At 46.2% G+C, this 25672-nt stretch overlaps 13 protein-coding genes across 13 annotated transcripts in view; 3 read left to right on the plus strand and 10 right to left on the minus strand.

Annotated features, from left to right (window-relative positions):
• Positions 1 to 2159, minus strand: part of VTP01DRAFT_1472 (uncharacterized protein) — a gene marked incomplete at both ends in the record, with an annotated part of 3224 nt that extends 1065 nt beyond the window's left edge. Inside the window, 11 exons of the mRNA XM_069379826.1 lie at positions 16 to 125; positions 184 to 321; positions 375 to 445; positions 501 to 618; positions 675 to 727; positions 785 to 1470; positions 1527 to 1574; positions 1637 to 1741; positions 1796 to 1864; positions 1917 to 1990; positions 2043 to 2159. Of these exons, the coding sequence (XP_069237896.1) occupies positions 16 to 125; positions 184 to 321; positions 375 to 445; positions 501 to 618; positions 675 to 727; positions 785 to 1470; positions 1527 to 1574; positions 1637 to 1741; positions 1796 to 1864; positions 1917 to 1990; positions 2043 to 2159 (1589 nt within the window). The remainder of the gene's footprint in view (positions 1 to 15; positions 126 to 183; positions 322 to 374; positions 446 to 500; positions 619 to 674; positions 728 to 784; positions 1471 to 1526; positions 1575 to 1636; positions 1742 to 1795; positions 1865 to 1916; positions 1991 to 2042) is intronic.
• Positions 2160 to 2398: 239 nt separating this feature from the next.
• On the minus strand, positions 2399 to 3687 carry VTP01DRAFT_1473 (uncharacterized protein; the record flags this gene model as incomplete). The annotated part of the gene is made up of 6 exons (XM_069379827.1): positions 2399 to 2435; positions 2495 to 2847; positions 2910 to 3092; positions 3146 to 3325; positions 3384 to 3572; positions 3634 to 3687. 6 exons carry the CDS (start codon positions 3685 to 3687, stop codon positions 2399 to 2401), a joined length of 996 nt encoding a protein of 331 aa, XP_069237897.1.
• A 784-nt stretch (positions 3688 to 4471) lies between these two features.
• On the minus strand, positions 4472 to 4845 carry VTP01DRAFT_1474 (uncharacterized protein; the record flags this gene model as incomplete). The annotated part of the gene is made up of 2 exons (XM_069379828.1): positions 4472 to 4561; positions 4654 to 4845. 2 exons carry the CDS (start codon positions 4843 to 4845, stop codon positions 4472 to 4474), a joined length of 282 nt encoding a protein of 93 aa, XP_069237898.1.
• An 846-nt stretch (positions 4846 to 5691) lies between these two features.
• On the plus strand, positions 5692 to 6862 carry VTP01DRAFT_1475 (uncharacterized protein; the record flags this gene model as incomplete). Its single annotated transcript, XM_069379829.1, has 4 exons — positions 5692 to 5931; positions 6070 to 6249; positions 6309 to 6374; positions 6458 to 6862. The coding sequence occupies 4 exons, from the start codon at positions 5692 to 5694 to the stop codon at positions 6860 to 6862; spliced, it is 891 nt and encodes a 296-aa protein (XP_069237899.1).
• A 776-nt stretch (positions 6863 to 7638) lies between these two features.
• On the minus strand, positions 7639 to 9522 carry VTP01DRAFT_1476 (uncharacterized protein; the record flags this gene model as incomplete). The annotated part of the gene is made up of 6 exons (XM_069379830.1): positions 7639 to 8156; positions 8222 to 8358; positions 8421 to 8650; positions 8713 to 9114; positions 9198 to 9253; positions 9309 to 9522. The coding sequence occupies 6 exons, from the start codon at positions 9520 to 9522 to the stop codon at positions 7639 to 7641; spliced, it is 1557 nt and encodes a 518-aa protein (XP_069237900.1).
• Positions 9523 to 11030: 1508 nt separating this feature from the next.
• Positions 11031 to 12834, minus strand: VTP01DRAFT_1477 (uncharacterized protein; the record flags this gene model as incomplete). The annotated part of the gene is made up of 2 exons (XM_069379831.1): positions 11031 to 12717; positions 12794 to 12834. 2 exons carry the CDS (start codon positions 12832 to 12834, stop codon positions 11031 to 11033), a joined length of 1728 nt encoding a protein of 575 aa, XP_069237901.1.
• Positions 12835 to 13030: 196 nt separating this feature from the next.
• VTP01DRAFT_1478 (uncharacterized protein) lies at positions 13031 to 15376 on the minus strand (the record flags this gene model as incomplete). The annotated part of the gene is made up of 6 exons (XM_069379832.1): positions 13031 to 13255; positions 13317 to 13683; positions 13777 to 13917; positions 13987 to 14168; positions 14227 to 14419; positions 14502 to 15376. The coding sequence occupies 6 exons, from the start codon at positions 15374 to 15376 to the stop codon at positions 13031 to 13033; spliced, it is 1983 nt and encodes a 660-aa protein (XP_069237902.1).
• A 191-nt stretch (positions 15377 to 15567) lies between these two features.
• Positions 15568 to 17406, plus strand: VTP01DRAFT_1479 (uncharacterized protein; the record flags this gene model as incomplete). Its single annotated transcript, XM_069379833.1, has 8 exons — positions 15568 to 15580; positions 15637 to 15678; positions 15752 to 15834; positions 15902 to 16238; positions 16306 to 16797; positions 16869 to 16990; positions 17051 to 17278; positions 17347 to 17406. 8 exons carry the CDS (start codon positions 15568 to 15570, stop codon positions 17404 to 17406), a joined length of 1377 nt encoding a protein of 458 aa, XP_069237903.1.
• Positions 17407 to 18174: 768 nt separating this feature from the next.
• VTP01DRAFT_1480 (uncharacterized protein) lies at positions 18175 to 18984 on the plus strand (the record flags this gene model as incomplete). Its single annotated transcript, XM_069379835.1, has 1 exon — positions 18175 to 18984. One exon carries the CDS (start codon positions 18175 to 18177, stop codon positions 18982 to 18984), a length of 810 nt encoding a protein of 269 aa, XP_069237904.1.
• Positions 18985 to 19557: 573 nt separating this feature from the next.
• On the minus strand, positions 19558 to 19770 carry VTP01DRAFT_1481 (uncharacterized protein; the record flags this gene model as incomplete). Its single annotated transcript, XM_069379836.1, has 1 exon — positions 19558 to 19770. One exon carries the CDS (start codon positions 19768 to 19770, stop codon positions 19558 to 19560), a length of 213 nt encoding a protein of 70 aa, XP_069237905.1.
• Positions 19771 to 19867: 97 nt separating this feature from the next.
• On the minus strand, positions 19868 to 23356 carry VTP01DRAFT_1482 (uncharacterized protein; the record flags this gene model as incomplete). The annotated part of the gene is made up of 1 exon (XM_069379837.1): positions 19868 to 23356. The coding sequence occupies one exon, from the start codon at positions 23354 to 23356 to the stop codon at positions 19868 to 19870; it is 3489 nt and encodes a 1162-aa protein (XP_069237906.1).
• Positions 23357 to 23431: 75 nt separating this feature from the next.
• VTP01DRAFT_1483 (uncharacterized protein) lies at positions 23432 to 24906 on the minus strand (the record flags this gene model as incomplete). The annotated part of the gene is made up of 4 exons (XM_069379838.1): positions 23432 to 23469; positions 23528 to 23702; positions 23768 to 24686; positions 24758 to 24906. 4 exons carry the CDS (start codon positions 24904 to 24906, stop codon positions 23432 to 23434), a joined length of 1281 nt encoding a protein of 426 aa, XP_069237907.1.
• Positions 24907 to 25225: 319 nt separating this feature from the next.
• VTP01DRAFT_1484 (uncharacterized protein) lies at positions 25226 to 25616 on the minus strand (the record flags this gene model as incomplete). Its single annotated transcript, XM_069379839.1, has 2 exons — positions 25226 to 25315; positions 25377 to 25616. 2 exons carry the CDS (start codon positions 25614 to 25616, stop codon positions 25226 to 25228), a joined length of 330 nt encoding a protein of 109 aa, XP_069237908.1.
• Between the last annotated feature and the right edge of the window lie 56 nt (positions 25617 to 25672).

Below are 25672 nucleotides of genomic sequence, written 5' to 3' on the forward strand. Positions count from 1 at the left end.
TTCTCTATCCGCGACGCATTCTCTTTGAGCCTATCCATCAGATATTGTAATCCGCTATTTCTCCATTCGTAAAATATTTGGCGAGCTTTAAGACTGGTATGCTTTTTCAGCATTTTCAGTCGCGCCTAGCAGCAGATGTGATGAGGAACTCGTTTCTGGTAGAATGACAAGATAACCATTTACTTCGATTTTCATTTTCGCATCAATGTCAGCGTCGAGATAGTCTTGGAATATCTGAGGATTATCGTCACTCATCTCTTGGTTCCTCTTTTGAATAGAGTTTTGATTATATTCGATAAATTCTTTGAGCTCCTGACATGCCTAAAGCGCAAGGTTAGCCTAGATCTAAAAAGAAGTGGAAAATGTGGCATTACCGTTCGATAGGTTTCAAGCTCGTTAATTATTGTAGCAGAGGAAAGCACTTGGTCGTAAAGGGAGATAGTGTCTACAGCACATTTGTCAGCAGAAGCAGTCGAAATGGATCTATTTCTTGCTTGTACCTTCTCCAACATCAAAAGTCGTCTTCGACTGCATCGGAACATCTTTTATGACCAAATCAAGAGCGATTCCGGTTAACTGAAGAAATTCGGATAATGGTATATTCTGTGGAGAAGGCGGCTACGATTTCAAGAGTAATTAGACACTTATACGTCTTTACCATAGCAGTAACTCACCTCCTCTGTAAACGAGTTATAAAGCTGAGGATATTCTTCATCGAGAATATTAACTAGAAAAGAAGTATTATTCAACTGGGAAGCAGCAGAAACAAATGCAATTCTTTTACCATTCTGGCCTGCACCGTGCAGAGAAATCATGCGATCACCATAGTCAGAGCCAATACTTTGTTCCTCTGTGAATGGTCGACTTGCGGAAAGAGAGGGAGATGCAGAAGATCTACCAAGAATATTTCGAAGTGGTGTTGCTGGTTCCAACAAACTTCTTCGGCGAGAGTGAGAACCTGGCGTCGATAGAATAGATGGTGATCCAATTTGGCGACGTTTAATAGGACTAGCTAATCCATCAGACATTTGTTCAACTGATATTGATCTCTTCCTAGGAACCATAGCGGATGGTACTGTCTGATTATTATCTGCGAATGTTTGTGTGATGATCATGTCTGTTTGATCCTCCTCTGCTGTAATATCTTGTGCGTCTTCATCATTGTTATTTTCATTCTTGGCCTCCTCTGTAATATTATTTTCGTCATCGTCATCTTTTTTCTCTTCGTTATTGACCGCCTCTGTAATATTCTTTTTGGCACCGTCATTGTCATTATCATCGTCGTCGTCATCGAATAGCTCTCCAAGTTTGGGCGGCGGTCTCATCATCTTTGAAAGGTCCATTATGGTATCGTCTGCAGGATCTTCTTCTTCGTGAAAAATATGTCGAGAACGTGCTGATTGTAGCCGAGCAGCAAATTGTTTGCGAGGACTGTCTGTCGCGATGGGACTGCCAAACATGTCGATTCTCCTGTACCGTACAGTTAGCAAACGAGGCGAGAGTCTGTTGCAGTTGGAAACGCTCACCTTTTTCGCTCATCAATTGGAGATCCTGGCAACTTAGTAAAGAAAGGACTACAGGATACAATTGAGTCGGCATCTGATAATCAAGTAAGATATCATGCATGTGCACTTACTGTTCACGAATTTGTGGCGACGTCAACCGATCCGATTCACGCGTAGGTGTTAAGATATCGCGAGGAGGGCCGGTGGCAGAAGCAGCATCGCTCTTGTTAAATTCTCTAAATGCGGTGTCAATACATATTTGAGACGCAACGTCGTAGTCGGATGCGTACCTTACGTAAGGTCCAGCGGCAAAGCTTACTCTCCTCTTGTGCTTTTCACGAAGTTGCAAGCGCCGAAGCCTGTTGCCAGTTAGCAGCTAGAAGTCAGTATTGAATATAGTTTCCTACATACTCTGGTCGAGATGTGAATCGTGATCTGTGGAGATCGGGCGTCTGCGATCCTTTGAGGATGCTTCTTGACGGCGACTGCAACGATCGTGTAAATTCATTGTTACTTCTAGCAAAGTACCCAACTTACGGCAAGGAAAAACCGCGAGAAACGGCTCTCAGAATTATCTACAGTCCATGGTTCTGCTACGTTGTGGGACATATACGGCCCATGTGGGCTGAGAGGCGATCCTGTTGGAGTGGACATTTGGAAAAGAAAGCCTGAAAAATCGTTGCAAGACACGAAAATTGGTCCCTTTTATTTTCAAGCGACCATTGAGTGCGTGCTTGAGATATGTTTTTATTGCCATTCTTTTGCTTAGTTCAGTATAGTAATTCTACGTGTGAGAGAGCGATGGAAGAGAAAGCAAAAGGTATAAACTATCGACCATTGCATTAGATCGCACCCTTTAGTATGCCAGATCAACTCAGGAGGATTTTATTCCTTTAAAACTTGTAAACATTATCCTGTCCATAACCCAGCCTGTTTGGACCAATTTAAGTACCCTTTCCAAGCAAGCTTTTGCATTTACAGGTACTTACTCCTTCAAGATGCCTCCCAGCGGGCCTTGGCTCTTATCTGGGGCCTTCTCTCCAGCAATGGAGGCCAACATAGGGTCCGGTCCACACACTGCGATCAATGTGCTTGGTGTTCCCGGTTTAGGAAAGTGTTTTGCCACCAACTCCTTGGTGACAAAACCTTGGTGACCATCCCACTTTTCAGGCGGTCGATCCAAAGCGTAGATAATTTTGAATCGCTCAGGATGCGATTTCGCATAAGACTCCAACTCATCTCTGAGAAGAATATCGTCCTCAGTTTGATTGGCGAATATCAAGATGACTTTGGTGTTCTTGTCCGTCGAACCCTCGCTGAATATTTTGCGGATAAGTTGAAGCTACGCGAGTGAGCCAGCACGTCAGTGTAAATATTTCATTTTCATGAAATGGTGTTCCATACCATGGGAGTGATGCCTGTGCCGCCAGCAATCAGGCCCAAGTTGTCTACGCGACCCTGCTCCCAATTGTATTTTGGTATGGGTCCTTTTATCTCGAGCTCATCTCCTGGCTGGAGGCCATGGATATGCTTGCTCATTTTACCCTGCGGATACTCTTTGATGACAAATTCGACGTATCCTTGTGTCTACAAATAGCTAAGCATAGTTGCAAAATATGCGCTTTTATGGGACACGATACCTCTTCGCGAGACGTAGGTGTATATGGACGAATGACATATCCAGTGCTCCCATCCTTCTTCTTGATAGGATAGCGCGTGATGACGCATGAAGCTACGTGAAGACCGCTGACGTGTTGATCTGAGGGAAGTTTGAAGCGAAACACTGCAGTATTGTGGTTGATAGGTTCTTTCTTTTCAAGCTATACTTGAAGATTAGGTTTCTATGCGTCTCTGAATTTCTTCAAAACTTGAACATACCTTGAAAGCTCTGAATTCTTCGGGACTGAACGCTGCAGGAGGCGTGGCTGCATCGGCAAAAGTTCTAGTAGACGCCTTGTTCAGACAATAGGCACCGAGGCCTACTGACGTTACAATCATAGAGGCAGCTGTCAGCCATTGGTTCGAGCCTTGGTAGCCTTTAGCTGCAGAAGTACCGTAAAATCGGTTCTACATTTTCATCGTCAGTATTTAGTGTGACATATCCAAAAGGGTGCGTGTGTATATTTACGGTTGTTGTTGTTGCTGCTGGACGTGCAGAGCGCAAGACGGCAGTTCGAAACATGAGTGACTTGAGAGAAAGAAGTGAAACAAGTAAAGAAAGCGCGGAATGCGACCCCTGCTGTCTATTTTACGCCCTATGCCAATAACGTCATTTCTCATTTCCCAGGTCTACGTGCACAGCTCCCACGAATTTTGACAGACCGTTGCAAAATGGGAAAACTACAAAGGTCTGCTAGAAGAATATGCCGTCAAAACATGGATAACATTACGAAGAAGCATTGGAATTGAGTGCAGAGCGCGGGGAGATACTGATTTGACAACAAGACATTGGATGACGAAATACGAGGGAGATGGTGTGTCTTGGCCGGACTACAGTGCGGTGTATGGGATAAAATATACAAAAACAAGTGAGTATTCCATCTCAAAAGCGTTAAACGCAGGATGCCTGCATTCGTTTAATATGTGCTTTGCATATTATTTATTTCTTTAGATGCAACATCCTCATTTTGTTTTTGTTTGGTGCATTTCCTGCACAAACAGGCTATCGATGTACATAACACGTATCTTTGAAATTCAAGTGCTGGATATTGGCTGCCGCTTTTTCTAAACGCTTCTGCTCTTGCCTTAAAAAGCGAGACTCCGGAATGAATGCAAATTCGATGCCCTTTTTTGGTTCTGCATGATGACTGCATGATTGTCGCCGCACGGTCCACACCACTACAGTGTAGCTTTCAGAAACGAGACTAAAGCCTTGCCGGGGCATGGGGATATGTAGAGCAAAGAGCTTCCAAAGGAGGTAGCATGCGATATATATATTCCTTTCGCGAAAGGAATGGAAGCGCAAGCTAGTCCTCAGTCCAGGGAGCAATCAACAAAGCTTGGTTGTTGGGACCTTCGCCTGTAATTTCAGGACTGACAACCGGATTATATCTGAGCTGGGGCGCGGGTGAAAAAACCGTCCAAAATTCCGGAGGGATGTCTTGAATTGCCATTGATGCGTGGTCAGAGCTACGAGGAAAATTCGTACTTTGTTCCGAAAGCTCATTGCTTGTGCGCAAGCGCAGTCTGTAGGTGGAAAGACCTTGGATGAAAGCATTTTGACCAGGGCTGAGGTCCATGAGGGAATTTGGTCAGCGCCAATGGTAGGTACTTGCTTGATACATATGGCAAATAGAGGTAGATCGAGGACAGATGTTTCGGTGCTGGAGCCGAAGGACATCCGCTGCTCTAAAGAGACAACGATAAAGGTGACCCAGATTCGCTTGGCGTGGGGTGACACATTTTCGCGGGGATTCTATTATGGCTCAAATTCAGATTGTGTCTGATCAAAATCAACTTCCAGCACTGTATCCATTCGATTAAACAACCTTGCGGCTATGTAAATGAGTGGGAGATATGCGAAGCTTTATTTCCAGTTGATCTTGTTTTCTTTGAAGGTGGTAGGTACAGTTTTATAAACCAAAACGTAGTCAAAAAGTTTCGACATGGTTACTTCATATATTCAGAGCCAAACCAGTATATTGTATACGATGTTGCGCTTTGGAGCTGCATTTTGCTAGTGAAGATTCGCATGGTTATGCAAGGGTATCAACGAGAACATTGCAAGATGACCTTTAGCCAATTTACTTGCGCCAACGATCCCATTCACGATGCATCTTTAAACTTTGTGTCACCTTCCAAGTTTTCTTATTGGTCTTTCTAGACATTTGTGTCCCCACATCGTTCCTTCACCCGTTTGCTTTGTGTGTAGTCAGTAGTATGAATATCTCTCTTGCAAAGAAGCGTTTATTATACTGTAATTAGAGTGAATATATATAAAGTATAGGGGCAATGACAGCAGTGAGTGAGTGTCAGGAAAAGGGGTTGGGAGATTGGGTGTGAGAGAGAAGGGAAAGAAAAAAATCATGTTTGGAAAGTAATCTCAGCCAGCCCGTCATGGTTCAAATGGGGGTGGAAAGGTCCGCTCGTCGTTTCCTTTTTCTCAACTAACCTTGCCTTGTTGAGTGGAGGCTACTACGGCTGCATTAGGCAACATCCCACTGTAATAGGAAATTCAAAAAAAATCATGAATGCCGATATTCCCCAGCAACAATCACCATTGCGAGTCCCCGAGGCATCGTCGTCGAAGCGCCAGGCCAGCAAGAACAAGCCCTACGACGAGGAGGGCGACGACTCTGCTGACGACTCTGACAGCGAGAAGCCCTCCAAACGCTCGGGCAGACGCAAGATCAAGATTGAGTACATTGAGGACAAGAACCGCAGACATATCACGTTTTCAAAGCGCAAGGCTGGTATCATGAAGAAGGTAAGCTGGACGAACGAACGACCGCAGCAGCACGGCGAGCAGCGACCCAACTGAGCCCGGCCAGCTGCCTCGTCGTCGTCGAAGAAAAAAAAATTGGGACGCGTGCGCTAAAAATCCTTTTTTTTTCCCTCTCTGCAGGCTTATGAGCTTAGTACGTTGACAGGCACTCAAGTCTTGCTGCTTGTTGTCTCAGAGACTGGCCTCGTGTACACTTTCACCACAGTCAAGTTACAACCTATCGTGACCAAGCCTGAGGGCAAAAATTTGATTCAAGCATGTCTGAACGCGCCTGATCCAGTTTCTGGGGAATCCTCTTCGGTGCGTGTATATTCTGCTGCATCGTGCTCGTTTGATCTGGAAGGCTTACGATATTGTAGGATCCTTCTTACGGAAACAACACAGAGTCCCCACGAGTTGATAAGAAAGAATACGATGACAAGAAGGTACGTGATCACACAAGCAATATGATCAGCGCCCACCAGTCTTTTCGCTGTAAATTAACCAATAAACTCTCGGTTCTTTTTAGCTGGATCCGTCTGCTGGTGTCAGCCATTCAACCGCTGCAGCTTTTGGTGGAGCAGCTGCTGCTGCTTCTCACGCCGGTTCAAGTGCCACAGCGGCGTACCAACCAGCGGCCTACGCTCCAGCCCCGGGTGCGAGCCAGATGCCAGTAGGAACAAATGGTTACCCAAGCTATATGAACACACAGGCGGCTGCTGCTCAATACCAACAACAGCCTCAATCACAGCAGCAGGGTGCTCCGCAGACCCAGCAGCAGTATGGTCACATGCCTGCTCCGTTTTACAACACTCAGCAGACTCACCAGTATATGCCGCAGCACCCGAGCTATTGGCACAACAGCAGCATGTCCAGACAGGACCAGTCTCCTCAGGATGACAAGGCCCGACGAACTGGCATTGCGAAAAAGTGATGGAATGTAATGCTTCAAGCACAAAGTTTGTAAAAAAAAAGTGAGATGTATTCGAACAGAAAAGAAATCGCTATTCTCTCTCTCGGATGTTAGCTTATCTTTCTCCTCTCTCTCTCTCTCTCTCTTTCTCTATATTGCTCTTTCTTGCTGTCTATCTTTCTCACACATGAACACATCACTATTTTTTCTTGTTGTTTCTACCTCCTCTTCTCTTTCTCCTGTATCTCCCCCTAACTTGTTTCAATTCATTATATACATATAATATAGGTCTTTGTGAATTATAGGTAACAAAAGAGCTATAGGGCCCAGGTTAGATGTATGGCAAGTAGCTCCTGTGTAGCTGCCCGAGATCGGTGATACAACAGATTGCGCGATAGTGGATAGCGATTAAGATACCAAGGAACAATTTTTCTCTGTATATTTGTTCCCAGCAATAATACACTGTATAAACCTGGATCCTGCAATGTATACAAGACGGTCGACATCGTGTGCATCGCTGCGAAGATGGGGTGATATGCCTTTCTTTCCATGTTACCACTGTAACAGCCATTCGGCAGCACCAAGAATATGGTATTCTGTGCAAGCTTGATGTATCCGCTAAACTATCTAACAAAATCGGGAGTTGTTCAACACACTGTTTTTGTGTATCAATCAATCACTAGTTCATTATATGCAACGTTGTGTAAGAGTTATATATAAATATGTACAAGCGCGCGAAAGTGCGTGAAGGGTATGTTGCGTGTTGCTGAGCAGGCAGGAGGAATAGTAGAGATTCTCTAAGGGAACAAAACGTATTTGAAGAAAAGGGTCCAGCTAAGGATACAGGTGGCAACGAAAATTCCCCCATAGAAATAATTGGACTTCAGCTTCTTCAGTGCTGTGCTGCTGCCTTTGCTGCTATCTCCGTCGATGACTGCATCTCTTGCCGACTTATCAAGCAAGTTGTCGTAAAGAGTGTGGTTCAAGACGCACAGCGTCAAGCCAGCCAAGACAGCGAGGGAAGAAATGCCGATGAAAAAGACCATCACGCCATTGTAACCCTTGTGTGCATCTGCGTCTTGCAAAAGACCAGTGAAAATATCAAAAAGCGTGGCGCCAATGTTCGTTCCCGATTTGATGAGACCCATGCCAGTGCCGACGAGAGATAGCGGCAATATGACGGGGACAGAGGATACAAGGCCCACTGGGCCGAGTGACAAACTCACGCTGAACAAAATCATACCAATAAGAGGAGAAAGATCGGTGTACTGCAGAGTAATCATTGCAAACAAGAAAGACAAGCCGCTTCCAATCACTGAGAAGAATTTTTGTTAGATTCACGGATTCAAACGTGGCAACTGACATAATAGATAGACTTACTCATCCAAGTGCGCTTTCCATACTTGTCCAAGCACAAACCAAGAATAGGCATCAAGAATACGGGTGCAATCTGCGCCACACTGGCTGTGGCGGCCGCGTGCACATTGTCGTACCCAAATCTCATTTTGACAAACTCGCTAAAGACGGCAACAGCATTTGTTAGCAAAAAAGTGAAATCTTTACCAGTATAAGCACGTACCTATTGATATGCAGGAAGCATCCCCAGCCGCCGCCGAGCAAGAACTCCATGGCAGCAATGAGCCAGTAGGAGTGGGGCAAGTAGAGGAGCTTGGACCATTTGAATGATTTCTTTCTGCGAATGACTTGTTGCTGTTGCTCGCACGATGTTGTGGGCGCATACACCGCACGCAAAAGTGCGAGGTAAATCAAATTCACGACCAGCGAGAAAAGGCAAAGCATTGCACAAAACTTTTTGTTGATAATAATCATGTTAGTCAAATTGCTGCTGGAGCCCGGTTCCCGCAACGTACCCAGAATCCATAACCGTACCAGCCCGTCCATTTGGCAATTCGCATCACTGTCGCTTGTGCCAGGAACGACGCCAATCGACTGACGGTTAACATGAGTGCCATGACACCGGCCAGACTGCGACCTTTGAACCACTGGCTGAGGATGGTCTCTTGGACGATCACTACCGTGCCGCTGCCGATGCCATACAAAATACGGCCGATGAGCATCATGGAAAGGTTGGCGTTTGACGTGGATGCTGCGACGAGAATGTTGCCCGATGTGATAAGGACTGTGGTGATGATTGATCCGGCTGCAGTTCCGAACGCATCTAAAAAGATACCGCCGATGACTGGTAGCACAGTGTTGACGATCGAAACGCTGGATTGTATCACTCCATATTGAGAATTCGTAATGCCAAATTCCTGAGCAAGGATATGCAGGGTTAAGCGAAAATATTCAAAAGCAAGGGGGGACGTGTCGGTGCAAACCAAACACACACACACACCTCTTTGATGGTATTTTTCATGGCACCCAGGGTATGTGCTGCAAAGTGACTACCGACTAGATATAATACTCAGATCGCCTGCTCTCAACACACGCGGTGGCGAAGCTTTACCAGCTAGTAAAAGTGCACACATTAAAGCAACTGCTTTCATTTGCCACGGCTGATCAGCCAAGTAGCAGTATTCTTGATTGTCCATTGATTTGGAACAACATTGTGAATCTGTACGATGACGTGATGCGCAACAAGGTCGTTTATCGGTTGTGTAAGAAGAGTCGACAGCTTTGTGCTGTGGCAGCAAAGGTGCTTGTTCCTCCAGCGCTGTCATGTAGAAGAGGGATATATAGGATGAGTATGAGTGAGGAAACAAGAGATTGAATAAATGCTGTCCAATCCGCTGGTTTTATATTTATCTGATCTTCGGATCTTCAATCAATAGGGGACGTTTGCTCTGCTGCCCCGGAAGGACCCTCATTTTCGCGTGATAGGTGAGCTGACAACAACGTGAACGGGGCCCTTAAAGATGCCCGTCTGCATTCAAAAATTCAATAATCGTTATTGTAACCTTAGGACATCAGATAAGAATACAATGGCCAATAAAATTCTCTCACCATCGCCTCAATTCCCTTCATTTGATAGAACAATGTTTACCGTGGAAACATACCTTATTGACTGCCTGTACTCGTCATCTGGCGATATATTCACCAACGTGACTTGTAGTAGACGCCGACGAGTCTATGTAGAATTCTGAACAACTACGTATTGATATCCGAACATCCGGGAAAACGATGCAGAAATAATAACACTAGCCAAGTTTCAAAGTGTAATGTTTTGTCGACTTGACATTTCCATTACATGCAAACGGTCAACCAGGCTAGTTAATCCTCAACAACGACAGCACTTGTCAAATTCAATCACTCAATCAGATCAGATAACTGACTTTTTACTACATTCACGAAGCCTCTTTCTTTGCGACAGAGTGGCAACAATAACGATGGAGAATAGACGCCTTTCGCTCGCAGAACAATTTTTTTGCGGCACAAACAGTATGTACTGTCAGGAAACAAAAGCACATGCACATTCTCTTCCGAGTGCGCACCCGTTCTGTGCTCCAGTGGTCTACAAATTTATTTTACTACTATTATAAAATACATACAGACATAGACAAATCTTTCTTCTTCCGTCCGTACCTATCTATCTAGTAATGATTACGTGAAAGTCACAGGGTGTCCAGCAAAAAAATGAATGTTACCCCTTGCACAGTCTGATGATCAAACTGGGTCACTGAAAAGGTCACTGTTCGAGCACGAACCGTTCCCCGCAGCAGCGGTGGTGAAAAAAAGAAACGACTTTCGACCGACATCCTTAAAAGTATACTCAGTCCAACCGCGCAGCAGTGGCAATATAATTTCATGCAGTCAGAATTTACGGGCTTGGTCTACATCAACACGGTCGAGTCATGTCCACAGTTGAAAACTACCGCCGAACGCAGCAATGGGACAACATGAACCATTATTCGACCTTGTGAGCTCCACTATAAGGTTGGACGGACATAGCTGCATCTATATCACGTGCTGCGACGTAATCGTTAGGTTTTGCATCCCGGCTGTCTCTTTCTCTTCCTGTCTCTACTGTACATTTTAAAACCAAGCACCATCGTAGATGTAAACAACCGGATCTCTTATCCTTGTTGGAAAAAATTTCGAGGTAGAAATTTCTGGACTAGATCTCATGCACGTAAAAAAGGGAAAAAAGAAAAGGCGGACCGGTTTATTTGTTTGCACGCAGCCAATGATGAAGAGGAGTGGTCATGTATTTGTCGTTTAAAAAAGAGATCTATGCATTGCCAGCCATGATATCGCGGTATTTCTTTTGATCCTTGAGCATCTCGTGGAAGACGCGGTAACGGCGTTCGTCCATGTCAATCTTTTCCTTGTCGCTGGTGGGTTCGACGACCTGGCCTGCACGACCGAGTCGGACCATAACATCCCAGAGACTATCGGACATGCCTGCAGCTTTAGCGCCAAGGAATGCAGCGCCAATGACGACGGCGGCGTCGATGCGTTCAGGCAAGATAACACGGCAGCGCGTTATATCCGCGTGCAACTGGACAAAGATCGGATTCTTGCACAGACCGCCAGACAAGCAGAGTGTGTCAATCTTGTACCCGCGCGAATTGAGAGCTTCAATGATGTGACGCGTCTGGCAGGAAATGGCTTGCAGCGTCGCGAGGTAGCGCGTTGCCAAATCATCGATGCTGTGATCCAGCGATACGCCGATAATCATGCCGCGGAGCGAGGGATCCGCCAGCGGAGATCGGTTGCCATGGTAGTCTGGGTATATGTGCATCTGTGTCGTCAGTTCCTCCAAGTGCTTAAAGTTATGCTTTTGTTGCAACCGTTCAAGGTGTCTGTTCAAGAAAGCGTAAATGTTCATGTTCTCCGCGTCTGCGAGTTTCTGTGCTTCCTGGATTGCCGGATGGGTCTTGAGCGTGTGGTCAATGAGCTGGCCCGTCGAGGACTGGCCGCCTTCGGCGTGCCACATGCCCGGAACCATCACAGAGTAGTAAGGACCCCACACACCAGGCACAAAGATAGGATCGGGGGACATGGCAATGTGGCAGCTTGACGTGCCGCACGCAATGGCGACACGGCTGATACCTTGCTGCAGCAAGCTTTCCTTTTGCGACGCAAGCATCTTTTCTCGTTCTCCGGACGACGGTGTAGCACCGAGCGTAGCAATTGCGCCAGCGTATGCATCGATCACGGCTGATCCGACAGGTGTGCCAGGCTCTAAACCAAGTTCCTCGGCTGCTTGCTTTGTCAAACCCTGGCCAACGGGATCGCCGGCATACAGCACCTTGTTTCCATCTTCGCCTACAATTCCACCTAGTCGTTGGAACCGCTCCTCCTTGAGGCATCCCAGTCCTATCGCCTCAAAGTAACTCTCGTCCCAGCCCTGTCCGACGCCACGTGGAAGATACGAGCACTTGCATGTCAGAGAGCAGGTGGAGCGTGCAGTGGATCCGGTGGCACGGAAGGTAAGGAAATCAGGAAGATCCATTAAATGTCCAATATTGTCCCATTTTTCCTTTGGCAAGTTCTCCTTGAGCCACAAGGACTTTGGAATCTCCATCTCGGGGCTAATGGTGCTGCCGACGTAATTCAGAACCGAGTGCTTTGTTGCATTGATCCTCGCAGCCTGATCAACAGCGCGGTGGTCGGCCCACAGGATAAGGTTTAGTTCGTTGTTTTCGAAACCGGACTCTTGGTCGACGGACGCAGGGTTGCCTTGCTTGTCCAGCACGACCAGTGAGCAGGTCCCGTCGAAACCGACACCCTTGATGTCCTTGGAGGATACACCAGCTTGCTTGATAGCTTCACGCGCGGATTTGCAGATGGCACGCCAGATATCATTGGTGGACTGCTGGAATATATCGTGCTTGGGATTGTGCAGCTTGATAGGCTCCACGTCCAGTGAGACTAGACCGCCTTGGCTGTCAATCACGCACGCGCGTGCAGAGCTGAAGGGTAGGGCGAAAGAGAGATGTCAAAGAATATGCGGGGTTGGGTACAGATTTTACATGTATCTTTACTTACCCTGTACCGACATCTATGCCCAAGTAGTACTGCTGAGTCATGAGTGATGTAAACGAAAGAAAGATGCAGAAAAAAGCCAGGGGTAGGGTTGGGTTTGGGTCTTTTACTTTCTAGCTGTGGCAGGCAGTCAAGACAAAGATTTTCAATGCCGAAGCACCGACCGGCTAGCGCCTTTCCATCCGGGGTAATTACACGAACAAAAATATAAACCTTTTGTGTACCTCGCGGCGTGATTGGTTACGCATTGTTGCCAACATTGGCTTTATTCATTTTCTTGTCGTGACCTCTTTTTCTATTATGGTTGGCAAATCGGGCCTTGTGCCGTTCTCGAAACGCGCGTTGCCGGGTATTTGGTTCACCAGACTTTTGTTGTCCCTGTTCTCGTGCTCGTCGCTCAGGAAAAAGAGCTTGCTGCTTCCCATCGAACAAAGTAAAGTCTTCTAGGATTTGTTGTTTTCGGGGCTAACAAAAGAACCCCACACGTTAGAACATAAACACATAAATCAACTCCGCAGATACTTGCATTTCTATCCAACATGATACACCAGGCCTCCAACTGCTCGTCTGTCATATCCATGCGTTGACGCAGTACTGCTCGCTCAGAAGACTTTCGAGCCGATCGTTTGAATATATCCGGCTTGTCAATGTATATCTGCAACAGCTCTCGGTCAACAGCATCACTGGTGTTGTTGGTAGCAGATCGTTTGACAATATCTACAGCATCTTCATCTTCCATAGCATCTAACTCCACAGGTCCGCTGACTTCATTGATATCGTCGTACGTGTCATCATACTCGTCCTCATACATGTTGTAAATACGCTGCAACATGTTTTGCTTTTCAGATGACATAAAACTCTTGTCATCAAGGATCGTCTCAGCGTTGCCACGGCTGCACGGTTCATTAGTAAGGGTAGGGAGCAGAGATCATCATCAGTTTGATTAGATCTTAAAACGAAGGAGATCCAGCTCAAATAACTCTCACCTTTTCTTGCCCATATGGACCTTGCTGTGGTCCACAGTGGCCTTGCCCGACAACAGGTCGAATTCATCGTTATCAAATATGTTGCGCCGAGATGCCAGCATGCTTTGAGTTTCCTCGCGTTGCACTTCCACCACCGCTTGTCTTGTAAAAGTCGATGAATATTAGTATAATGCACTCGAGCACGTATATGCTATATATACACACTCTTACCTTGGCATTGAGCGATATAAGCCTGCCACGGATGGAGGGAGATTGTTATCAAGCATTTGCATCACTACCATATCCGTATCAAAATCATTTGCTGCAAGGCAGGCTTCAATGAATCCTTCTCCGAGATCAGGAAACAGGTCCTGAATCTGCGATATCTTGCTGACAATATCGAATTGCTGATCCTACGCTGTAGTTGGCAATCTAGAGTCTTCATACGTAAATCAGATTTAATAAACCTACCGACGACGATGCTTGTATCGGTTGTTGAGATGACTCAGTAACCTGTCCCGCTGCTGCTGCTTCTGTTGCTGCTGCATGTTGCGCGGGTATTTTGTGTTGAGCTAGTTTGCGTTTCCACACTGGTTCGTCACCGCGATTCATGTCTCGCACTTGCTCCATGGACAATTTCAAAAACTCTATCCGTTCATCGTTTGTAAACTTTGCAGTCAAGGAATTTGAATGTGCAAACACTGTCAAGAAAAACAAGAGATAATAACTTTGGGAAAAAAGGATATCCATTGAATAATGCATTGTTGGCTTGTTGCAACTTGTCGCTGACGTGAAACTCGACTTCCCAGTCCATGATCAACGGTGCATCCACAAACGCCTCCCGCGGCGTCTCTAGATCGCCTGCCTCAATCCATCTCAGCAATTCTTCAGAAAACTTGTCGACAACCGTGTCATCGTTGACATGCTCATCGTCCTTCTTCTTCTTCTCCTCTGGATCGTATCCTAACGGTCGGAAAAAGGTAATATCCACAGCGCGATCCAATGTTGCTGCGAGCGACCGTTTTATCAGGTAAGTTGTAGGCCCATCGTCCTTCTTGGGCAGCTTATCGTGACATTCAAACAGGGCATCGATGAGATGTGGCTGAACCTGCATGGTAGCTGACACCAATGCCTCCAACATGCCAACAATGGCATAAAGCCGATCTTGGTCGTCGCACGGTGCAACGAGGCAGCTGATCAAGGTATCCATGGTAGACTTTACGGTATCCAAGAGTCCATCTGCAAGCTGCGTAAAAATCCGTCGCACCGCGGCAGGGTTCGTTGGTCCGTACACTACCGCAAACGCAATAAGCTGGTGGTCTTGCAGCACGGGACTCTTGCTGCTCTCTGCAGCCGTTGCAACTTCTCCCGCACGCACGTATAGCAAAAATACATCCCTCGATATGCCGGTATCTACGGTGCGGCCATCCAGCTGAGCGTCGATAACACTGGCTACCAAGCGATGGAGACTCTGGTTGTTGGTGAGCTCAAGCCTAAACTCTTGGTCGCTCAAGTCGTGCAGAACCGCGAACTGTGTCGACCAGGCGTCCCGGGCAGCTTCGTAGAGTTCCTTTGGGATACCTTCCGTGTCACCTGGTATGAAGGGTATAAAGTCAATCATGCTCCAAACGCGATCAACGAGCCAGATCGTGAAAAGAACAAGCTGCGGCTGTCGGGCACACCAGTCAAGTTATAAGTCTGTGCTGCGGCTGGTCCTCATTCAAGCCCGCAGCCAGCCCGCTTTAATGCGACAGTTGAAAAAAATCGGGTGGCTGTCTCTCCAAAGTTCCCTTTTCTTGACATTGTAGTAAAATGGGTGCCATTGGTAAAAAGCAATTGAAGGACCACCCTTAATTTATATGCTGACAGACGCTGGTAAAGGCAAACAAAAATCCAAAGATGCTAGACGACAACAGGGTTCAAGTAATTAAAAAAAGCAAATCGTAAAATGATCGATCGATTCAGGGACTGACTGACATTTCCCCGTCCGTTCCAGAATTAAAGAAAGATCCCGGTATACCAAATCTCCAGCAGTTCAAAAAGAAGCAGGCACAAAAAGAAGAAGAGAAGCGGAAAAGAGTATGTTTATCAGGTTGATTTAAACAGCAGTGGAATAAGCTTATTTATTGCCGGCTAATGGGTTCAGATTGCTACAGCCAAAGAGAAACGACAAAATAAGCAACGACCGGGATCGCTGCTGGATATGGTCCACAGTGCAGAGATGCGTGCGAATGAATTCAACAACCAGCAAGCAGCGCAGCAGATTGCCGAGAAAGAGGTCAAGGATGCAGCTTTAACGGGAGAAAAGGATAACTCACGGAAAGCATACTTCCGTGAGTTCAAAAAAGTGCTGGAAAACGCAGATGTTGTACTGGAGATCTTGGATGCACGTGATCCGCTCGGCACTCGGACGCGGCATGTAGAGGAGATGATTATGGACAGTGGATTAAATAAGAAGATTATCCTGGTACTCAACAAGATTGGTAAGAATCAAGCAAGGAAAGGAGGATAATGTCACACGTTAGCCTAACATATGTATACACACGAAAGATTTGGTACCAAAGGAGGTAGTAGAGCAATGGCTAAAGTATCTACGCAACGAGTATCCAGCCGTCGCATTCAAAGCATCAACGCAGAACCAGCGCAAAAACCTGGGACGATCCAACATCTCTGTCGACCTGGCGAGCGAGAACTTACTGCACTCTTCGGAATGTCTCGGTGCAGAGAACCTGATGGCGCTACTAAAGAACTATTGTCGGAACGCGCAAATCAAGACATCAATCACAGTGGGTATCATCGGATATCCAAACGTCGGAAAATCGTCCGTTATCAACTCGCTAGCTCGTTCCAAAGTGTGTGGCGTTGGATCTACGCCCGGTTTCACCAAAGTCGCCCAGCAGATTACGTTAGATAAAAACATCAAACTGCTCGACTGCCCCGGTATCGTTTTTGCAGCGCAGGGACAGGACGGTCAGAACGATGCAGAAATTGCACTGAGAAACTGCATCAAGGTAGAACTCTTGGATGACCCGATGGCACCTGGTAAGGAAATAAAAAGGAAAAAAGGAAAGAAAATATTCTGAAACTCAAGTTGTTTGTTGTTTTACACACAGTTGAAGTAATTGTTTCGAGATGCAGCAGAGAGCAGCTGATGAACATGTATCATGTTGGCTATTTTAACAATGCGCATGAGTTCCTCGTGTTGCTGGCGCAACAGCGCGGAAAGCTGAAAAAGGTATATATATTTCAACTCCCTCCTCTGGGATTATGCAAGATGCTAACGACAGGATTGTAGGGAGGAATTCCTGACGTGCAACTGGTAGCACGCAGTGTCCTGCAGGACTGGAACAGTGGCAAAATTCCATTCTACACATTGCCGCCTGCTAGACAACGCCCCTTGGAATCGAGCATCGTATCGTCCTTTGCCAAGGAAATCAACATTGATGAGCTCCAAGCCGGAGACAGCGCGACCCTGAGCGGTCTTCGAGGGGCTACGGAATTCGGAGATGGCGCGATAGTTATGGTAAAACCAAAGCGAAACCTTTTGGCGCCCGTTTGCGAAAACACTAATTTGACGTTAACTTTGTATAGCAAGTGGATGATGATGACATGATGGATGCCAGTGACAGCACCGCCATGATGGTTGAGTAAAAAAGAAAAATTAGCTAGGTCACTCACTCCTTTTTGCGTAATTGATTGATAAAAAAGTGTGTAATATATATATATATATATACCAATCAACAAGAAGAGCTCGTGTGCTTCCGGTCCGTCAACACTCAAATGGTTGATGTTTCGCTCTCAATTATTCCGTCCTTAGGACAATTTACGATCAAACAAAACAACCATGCACACACACACACACACACACACACAGATTTTATGTATACTTCCGAGAGAGACAGAGAGAGGGAAAGAGTGTGCAGAATGGCCATTTGGATGTTTCACTGTCGCCGCATGGTCGATCAAGCAAATTGTGTTACGACGAATCGTACTAAAAAAAGCAGTAATGAAAGAAAAAGGGTCGTCGTTGCTGGCAGGTTTCCCTTGCGTGTGGTGTGTGGGGTCAACACTGCTGAGTGGGGAGGGTTGACGAAACGAATACACAAACTTGGCGAAGGGCAAGTGAACCGGACTGCAACGGGGATTTGGATGGAAACTGAGACCCGCCTTCCTAATCCTTGCGGGTTCGAAGCAATAATAATAACAACAACAACAACAACAACAACAACAACAACAACAACAACAACAACAACATGAAACCGATCGGCCGCCGATTTTTTCGTTTCGGTAAAAAAGGAGAGTGAGTGCGCTGAAGAGAGACAGAGGGAAAAGCTTCATTCGAAGAAAACACTCGCTCTCTTCTTTTTTTTTCTTTTTCTCTTTCTCTCCTTTCTTTCTTTTTTTCTTCCCTACCCACAAATGGACCAGCGACTACGAGAATTCACTGAGCAGCCTGCAAGCATCTTGTTTCTGGAGCATATCGCGCACCAAGCGTCGATGGTAATACCGTGCAGCATCAGCAGCAGTGCAACATCGTCGTCGTCTTCTGCGCAGGTAGCGGCGGCAACGAATCAGATCCAGATACCACCATTGTCGTATTTCGTAAAGTACGTTGCACGTCGCTCCGGCGCGACGTCTGGCACGCTGCTCGGGGCGCTCGTCTTGCTGGATCGTTTGCGCACACGCTTAGCACCGATTGCCAGAGGCATGCCGTGCACGTGCCAGCGTATTTTTCTCGCCACTTTAATTGTCACCACCAAAGCGCTCCACGACACATCGCCAAAGAACAAGCACTGGGCTCGGTATATCCAGTATTTCACCCTGCCCGAAATCAATCTCATGGAAAAGCAGCTGCTGGCTCTTTTGGATTTTCAGCTGTTGATCAACATCGATGAATTGCATAGGATGCTTGCTCGGTTTGACAACTCTGTCATGCGACACATTTCTCTCGAACGGAACTTGAGCTTCACATCGCCCCCACCGCCGCCGCTTATACCGAGCACCTCAGCTTCGTCTTCGTCGCTCGGATCAAGCAGTTCATCTATATCGCTCGTTCCAGACAGCGCGGCAGCAGCAGCAGCAGCGGTGGCGGCAACGACCGCCACCACCACCGACGAAGCGATCAAATCATACTATATTGATCGCAACACCGATAATCCTCCATTGTACAACAATAATAACATCGATGAACGCCGTCGACGTAGAACAAACCAGCGTCATCCTCCCTAATAATCCCCACCTCCTTGCTGCGGGTACATTTGGCAGCTTTCAATTCATTTTTCTTTTTGTTTCACTCTCCTTCTGCCCTTTTATGTCCATATCTACACCGCTACTTTACTATTACTACTAGTACTACTACTACTACCACCATTACAAGCAAGCAACGCACACTACATTTCTTAGCACCACCAACGATGCATCCACCACCAGATATGCTTCCAGACAGACAAATACACATGCACGCGGAGACACATACATTACATATCTTGCCTTTCTTCTCTTTTTTTCCTATACCTCTAGCTTTTTTGCTCGCTAGTGATAATACTTTGCCACCATTTTTGGTATATACCCTCTTCCTCCTCCTCCTCCTCCTCCTCCTATCCTCTCGTCTCCCTCTTCCCGCGTCTCTTCTTCTCGAATCTCCCTCGTCGTTTTTTCCCTTTTTAGAGTTTCATGTACATAGAGAGAAAGAAAAGAATGAAGGAAAAGAAAAAAGTAAGCGTTTATGGACACTATCGTGTACAGTCATCTCCTTCTTCTTCTTCTCCTCCTTCTCCTTCTCCTTGTTTATTGTTAAATTAATTACTGCCAACCACTTGAACTTGTCGTCGTCGTCACGGTGCCCGATCCTGCGTCTTGCACGTCCACGGGCTCGTCTCCCCATCCTTCTGCTTCTATTTCATCTGCACCAGGCTCTGGCGGCGGCTCCATCTCGATAACGTTGCGATCCTTGGTCTTGATCCAATCTTGAAATGTGTACCATTGCGGGCTGCCCGGGTGTTGTGTAGGGAGCATATATGCAAAGCTGCTGGGAAAATGATGGAGGAGGAGGAGGAGGAGGAGGAGGAGGAGGAGGAGGAGAAAGACCGGTTTATTTCTTTATTATTATTATTTACATTTTTGCGGTAATCTTCTCCAAGTAATTCCATGCATGCGTCGCCGTTGATACAGGCTCCAGCTCCAGGACCTTGAGCCGCGACGTTTTGTACGCTAGAGTATCAAAGGAGGACCCATTCTTGTACTTGAACGTTGCCTTGCGTAATCCATGTTCCAAAAGACTTTCGTGCTTTTGCCCCGGTGGCCGTTTAAACATGATCCGACGCACGTACAAGTTGTAGATACGCCTTCCTCGTTCAATGCGTTGGCATGCACCTTTCAGTGTCAGTTTCGGCATCGTCTTTACACCCTCCTCATCATCATCGTCGCTCGAGTCCACTTGTTCTTCATAGTCCAACCATTTGCCGTAAAAAACCGGTCCTCGTATTCGGATAGTCTCTTTGAGGCGATCAGCTTGGCGTTGAGTTAACCCCAGGAGTTTCATGATTAGACGCTCGCCGTCAAACATGGCGACAGCGTTTCCTAAATCATCCTCAACGCGCGCCATTGCTTCTGCAAGAAATACGCGGCCAGCTGAGGAACACGCGTTTTCGCATTGATCATTCTTGATAAAGCTTCCACATTCGAGGCACTGCCACCGAAGTTCCATTTGTATGATATGCTGGATCCAACAACTTGTTTTGTACAAAAGATTTTCGTCAGATTCTACATTTGCCACTGTGTGCTGCGCAAGGTCTCGGGTCGTGATGTTCGTTGTAAGGATATACTCGGCCCTTTCCACAGATGGCACGTCCACAGACCATGTTGTAGGCACCTCCACAGTGCAGTAAAAGCCGTCCGTATTCTTGATGGATTTCCAAAACAAATTGTGGAAAGTAACAATTGATCCCGGGATCAACCCTAGCGGCCATGTCCGGTACGATATGTTCATGTAAATATCCACCGTATCGAGTCCATCGATCTGCCGTACTCGAAAGAATAGCCCGCGACCTGGCTCGCCAGCGCCTGCATCGTGCCGCTCCAATGCCTCTCCTGCTCGGAAATACCGTGTGCCTCTAGCTGCATGGATCTCACGAAACTTTTTGGCAATGATGACTCCTTGAAGATCAATGGGTTTCTCCATCCATGATTTTTCCGTCTCAGTTCGCATCGGACTACGCATATCTTGGAGAGGCAGGTATAAGTCTTTAACTTGATATACTTTGCGTTCCTCAGGCAAGTCCTGGGTGAAGTTTTGAGGCGCAGAGGACGACGTGATCGCAAAGAGTTGCTCGCTGCTGACAGCATCCGGAACATGGACAAGAGGATACAAGTAGTGTTTGTCGGCATTGAGTTTAAGTGTGACGTTGATATCCGTTGGTACTTTCAATTCTTTGCGAAATGTATTGTATATTCTGCGATCTTGATCGTTGTCAAGGTCTCCTTCAATTACATAAAAATATCCAGGTTGGAGTTGCGACCAAAATTTCAAACTTTTGCTGCGTGAATCGAGACTGATGGAAACTTGAGTGGGCATTTCGTGTATTGAACCATTGACTGGGTATCGAAGCGCACGTATGCTGGCTTTGTAGTAAAATGGATCATGTTCGACGTCGGTAATTTTAAGATCGTGAGTCAAGATGACCGGGTATACTCTTAAGATCAAAATTACAGAGATGTTGCTGCGATGGTTTTTGGATTTGAATCCAACGATATCTGGTATTACAAGTGGGTCAGCAGATGTTAATCTCTCCTCGATCTGTTTTCCTTCTCGTACAGGTGGCCTCGCAGAGAGGATGTCTTGTAGTTTGCATGTGATGTATGTATGGTATTTATCAAACTTCCCGCAAAATTCCGTCTTGTATGATAAATCTTCTTGGATCAATTGCATTCGCCTGATAAGCACAAGATGCCCTAGCGGCAGATTCTCTGGTGATTGATCCTGTATAAGCAGCGGTATCTTGCCAGAGGCGTCCGAAAGGTAAAGTCGTCCATCTTCTTCAGAGCTCCACAATTCACCCAAAATCCAGAGATTTTGATTATCGTCAATCGCATATTCAGCTTGCATAACTTGGACATTCAGTTGTTCCAGATGGCTCGTCTTGGCTGCAAAGTTTTTATCATCGATGTGTACCTTGTTCTCCTCTAAAATCTTCGCAGCAGCAGCCTTTAATGGCAGGCACTGGATAAGATCGACTGTTGTTCCATCTAGATTACCAATAGCCGAGCATCCGTTCTCGTGTTGCAGTAGATCACAGTAAACATCGCCAAACTCGACCCGCCGTTCGTAATGTGTCAGCTGTGCAAGTTTCAGCGCCGAAATAAATGCTCTTTGTGGGCACTCGAATTTCCTGGAGAACGAGTCGTACAGATCTAGGCAACGCATAAGAGTGGCAAAATCAAGACGCTTTTTCGTCACTTCACGATAGACGGCCATCAGGAGCTGCGGATGTGTCCATTCACTTCCATACTGGGAATCACTGTTCTCTGGCAGAGAGACCAATTGTACATGTGTTCGCAAGCAGCCGACCAGGAACAAGCAAGTTTCAACATTGCTGTGCTGAGAAATGGGTGCATCCCAGCTTTCTAAAAGAGACGGTCGTACGTTCGGCAAAGCAACAATGTGTGTATGATGTATTTTCAGCTTTGTCCCTACTCGATACGGGTACATTGGGCGATAATCGGAATAGTGGAAGAGACACAAAAATACTCTGTCATCTTTTGTCTTGCCCTCCAATTCGTAGATTCCAACCATTGCGTCGACCACCCGAATTACAGTGCCGACATATACCGACATGTTGTTGCTTTCGACCGATCGTGTGTAAACTACCGATCTGAGCTTCTTCTGATCGTGGTCTTCTTGCATGCTTTCGGCGTCTACATATTTCAAATCATCGTACTTTGCTTTGGTGATCGCATATGCACGCGATGTCGATGATGAATATTTCAAAACGTTGTGTCGTTCTTGTCCATCGGTGATAACGGAAAACTCAACGTTCATGAACAAGTAATACATCCCAATGTCAAAAATCTGATATTGCTTATCGTCAGCAAATGCCAAGTATATCGAGCGATCTCCGTGTTCATTTGTGATTTGCATCATTGCCCTTCCACAAAACGTGGCAGGTTTAACCGCCACCATACCAGCAAAGCTGACAAGTCGATCAACCGGGCATTGCTCCAATTGGTCAAATGTATGAAAATTGCACGCGGCAGGTCGCAAAGCTTGCGAAGCAAATTGTGCCTGAATATCAAATTTCAGCGACAACGGGATGCCCGGTACACCCACTTCGTACGCGTCTTCGAGCATAAATTCGAGCATGTCGACTTGATCGCTGTATTTAACATAGATCCAACGCCGGATGCCGACAAGGGTTCCCTCAAGGATCGGATAAAATCTGTCTGTCCGGCATGGGATCGAGCAGAGTGTATTGACATCTTGGAGCAGAACGGTGGATTTCGCGTCGTCCCCAAACACGAGACGCCCTACTACGTCGGTCTCTTGCTGCGAGCTCGTCGTCCCTACTCCAAGCTGCTGCAAGCCATGGACAGACAGACTCTCCATCGAGAGATCAACGCAATGAGAGGAGAAAAAGGGGATAAGAAGAAACACGTCGTGATCTGAAATTTTGAACATGCTTTATTCTTTTTGTTGCAACGATCGTTTGCCAAATAATTCTGCGTAAAGCATATCAGTAAAGCTCTTTGCCAATTGACTGTACCACTGAACTCTTACCTGTGAGATGCAAAGGAGTTATTCGTCCGAATATTTTGTATGGATCCATTTTTGCTTGGCGAGCAAGGTTTTCTTGTAGCTCAGGGCTAACGGCCCAGGAGGGTGTTTCCCCAGTAAGCAATTCAGCGTCTGTCTCGCTGATCGTGGGCGATTGTGGAGGATGAAGAGTATTTTCCTGTTTACAAAATAAAGTTGATTAGATAGATCCCACTCGAAAGCAACGTACAATTTTTTTTTTACCTTTTCGTCATTTTCTGTAGATTCCTTTTGCGGGCTCGTCTTGTTGCTTGCATTGGAAAGATTCTGCGAAGCTTCTTGGGTATCCTTAATCTCGTTTTGAGTGCCGTCGTCATTCACATGTTTATTTTCTTCGTTGGTATCTGATGCCGAATGTTGATGACTCTGCTGCGGTTGAGCTATTGACTCTCTTTGTTTATCTTTTGGAATCGTTTTCAAGCTTTGTGGCAGGATATCGAGTACATTGCTACCGCTGAATGACGAACGCGATACTCTCGGAGAAGAAGATATACTGTAACGCGAGGCCCGGAAGCTGCGGTTTGGCGACATGTTTCGCGTAAGATTATATATCCGACTAAGTTCTGAACTTGTAGACAGCGGCTGCTCGACGGGCTCATCGTCAATGTAGTGCTTGCTTGATGCGACTAGCTGGACTTCATCGTCGTCGCCGTAATCGTCGTCGTCGTCCTCCTGCATATCCTCAACGTCTTCGGGGTATCTCTTTTTGCGTTTCTGTTGATTGCTACGTGAAGATTCTTCCTCGTCTTGCTGTTTATCAACTGGCTGCGCTGTCTCCAGCTCAGGTGAGTCTCGAGGGGTTTCATCTTCTTCGGTAGCTGTCTGCACATCCTCGCTAGTATTCTGGATTTGCATATCGTCTTCTCGTAAGCGAACTTTCGGTGAACTTGGTTGCTCATCATTATCCAATTGATCGATAGATCGTTTTCTTGATCCTGTAGATTGTTTTGAGACCGATTCTTGCGAGGAAATAGGCGGTGGTGAAGAAAAAGGGGAAATTCCCTGTTGTACAGTTGTTTCTGGAAGTTTGCATAACTTTGCACCACTCTTCTCTGCCTGAGTACGAGCAGCATCGCTTCCTTTTGTACTTTTCGTGAACCGTCTTCGCGTCTCTATCAGTTGCCTAAGAAGAATTGTACAGTAAATCAGCAAATGTTTAAAGCGAACACTAGAATCCACACGTATATTCCATACCGAACATTATTGTGGTCCTGGAACCATCGAATATGATTGTCAAATATTTTATCAAGTTGCTCGATCTTTTCTGTCGCCAAGCGTTGTAGTTTCTCGCGTTGATCGTGGGCCCACTGTTCTCCCCGGTGTTGGGTAACAGGATCGCTCATGCTGGCAGGTGGTGCTTGGAAGGGGCCTGGAACGAAGAACTGAAAAGGCAGGCAAATCTTTGGGCTGAGTTCATGCTGGCAGCTCACTTGAAAGGTCAATGCACGCAGCATTTACGTCTACTGCTCTCTAATTTGCAACCTTTAATTAACATGTTCAATGGTGAAGATATCTATTTAAATGCAAAGATGACATTGATACTAGCATTTTACAGTTACAATAACGGGACTAAAACAGAACATTCCCAAGGTAGGTGCAAAGTGACAAAAGGTGGTGATAGTGAAGTTCACGATGTAAGGGTATTGTTAATTAAGGGATCGATCAGAGACGAGTCAATAGTCCAAGAGCATCCTCCATGTCGTTCTGTGTTTTCTCGTATTCTCGCTGGGCCGCTTGCAGATTCGCCTTTGTCTGGAGCATAAATCAGAAACAACAGTCCACAACAGTTTTCCGTAAACAATAATCGTCTTACTTTTGAATCCGTTTCCATGGTGGTCTTTTTGGACTTCTTTCTCGGTACCAAGTGTGCGGAAAGATCAACCATTAATTCATCGAGTTGATCGGCCAATCGTTCATTTTTCAGCTTGATCGTCTTTTCCTTTGATTTACTGGCACCGGGCGCAGTTTTTGTGATTTTGGTGCTATCGTGCTTGTCTGGTCGTGCGTATGGAATCTTCGATTTGGCAGATTTTTCCTTTCGTCCCTTTGGCATATTCTTCACTTTGCAAAAGAGGAAGCAGCTGTGGCTGAACACACACACGCTTATTG

This window comes from Rhizomucor pusillus (genome assembly GCF_041956525.1).
Source record: "Rhizomucor pusillus strain CBS 183.67 unplaced genomic scaffold VTP01scaffold_11, whole genome shotgun sequence".
Classification (NCBI taxonomy): Eukaryota; Fungi; Mucoromycota; class Mucoromycetes; order Mucorales; family Lichtheimiaceae; genus Rhizomucor; species Rhizomucor pusillus.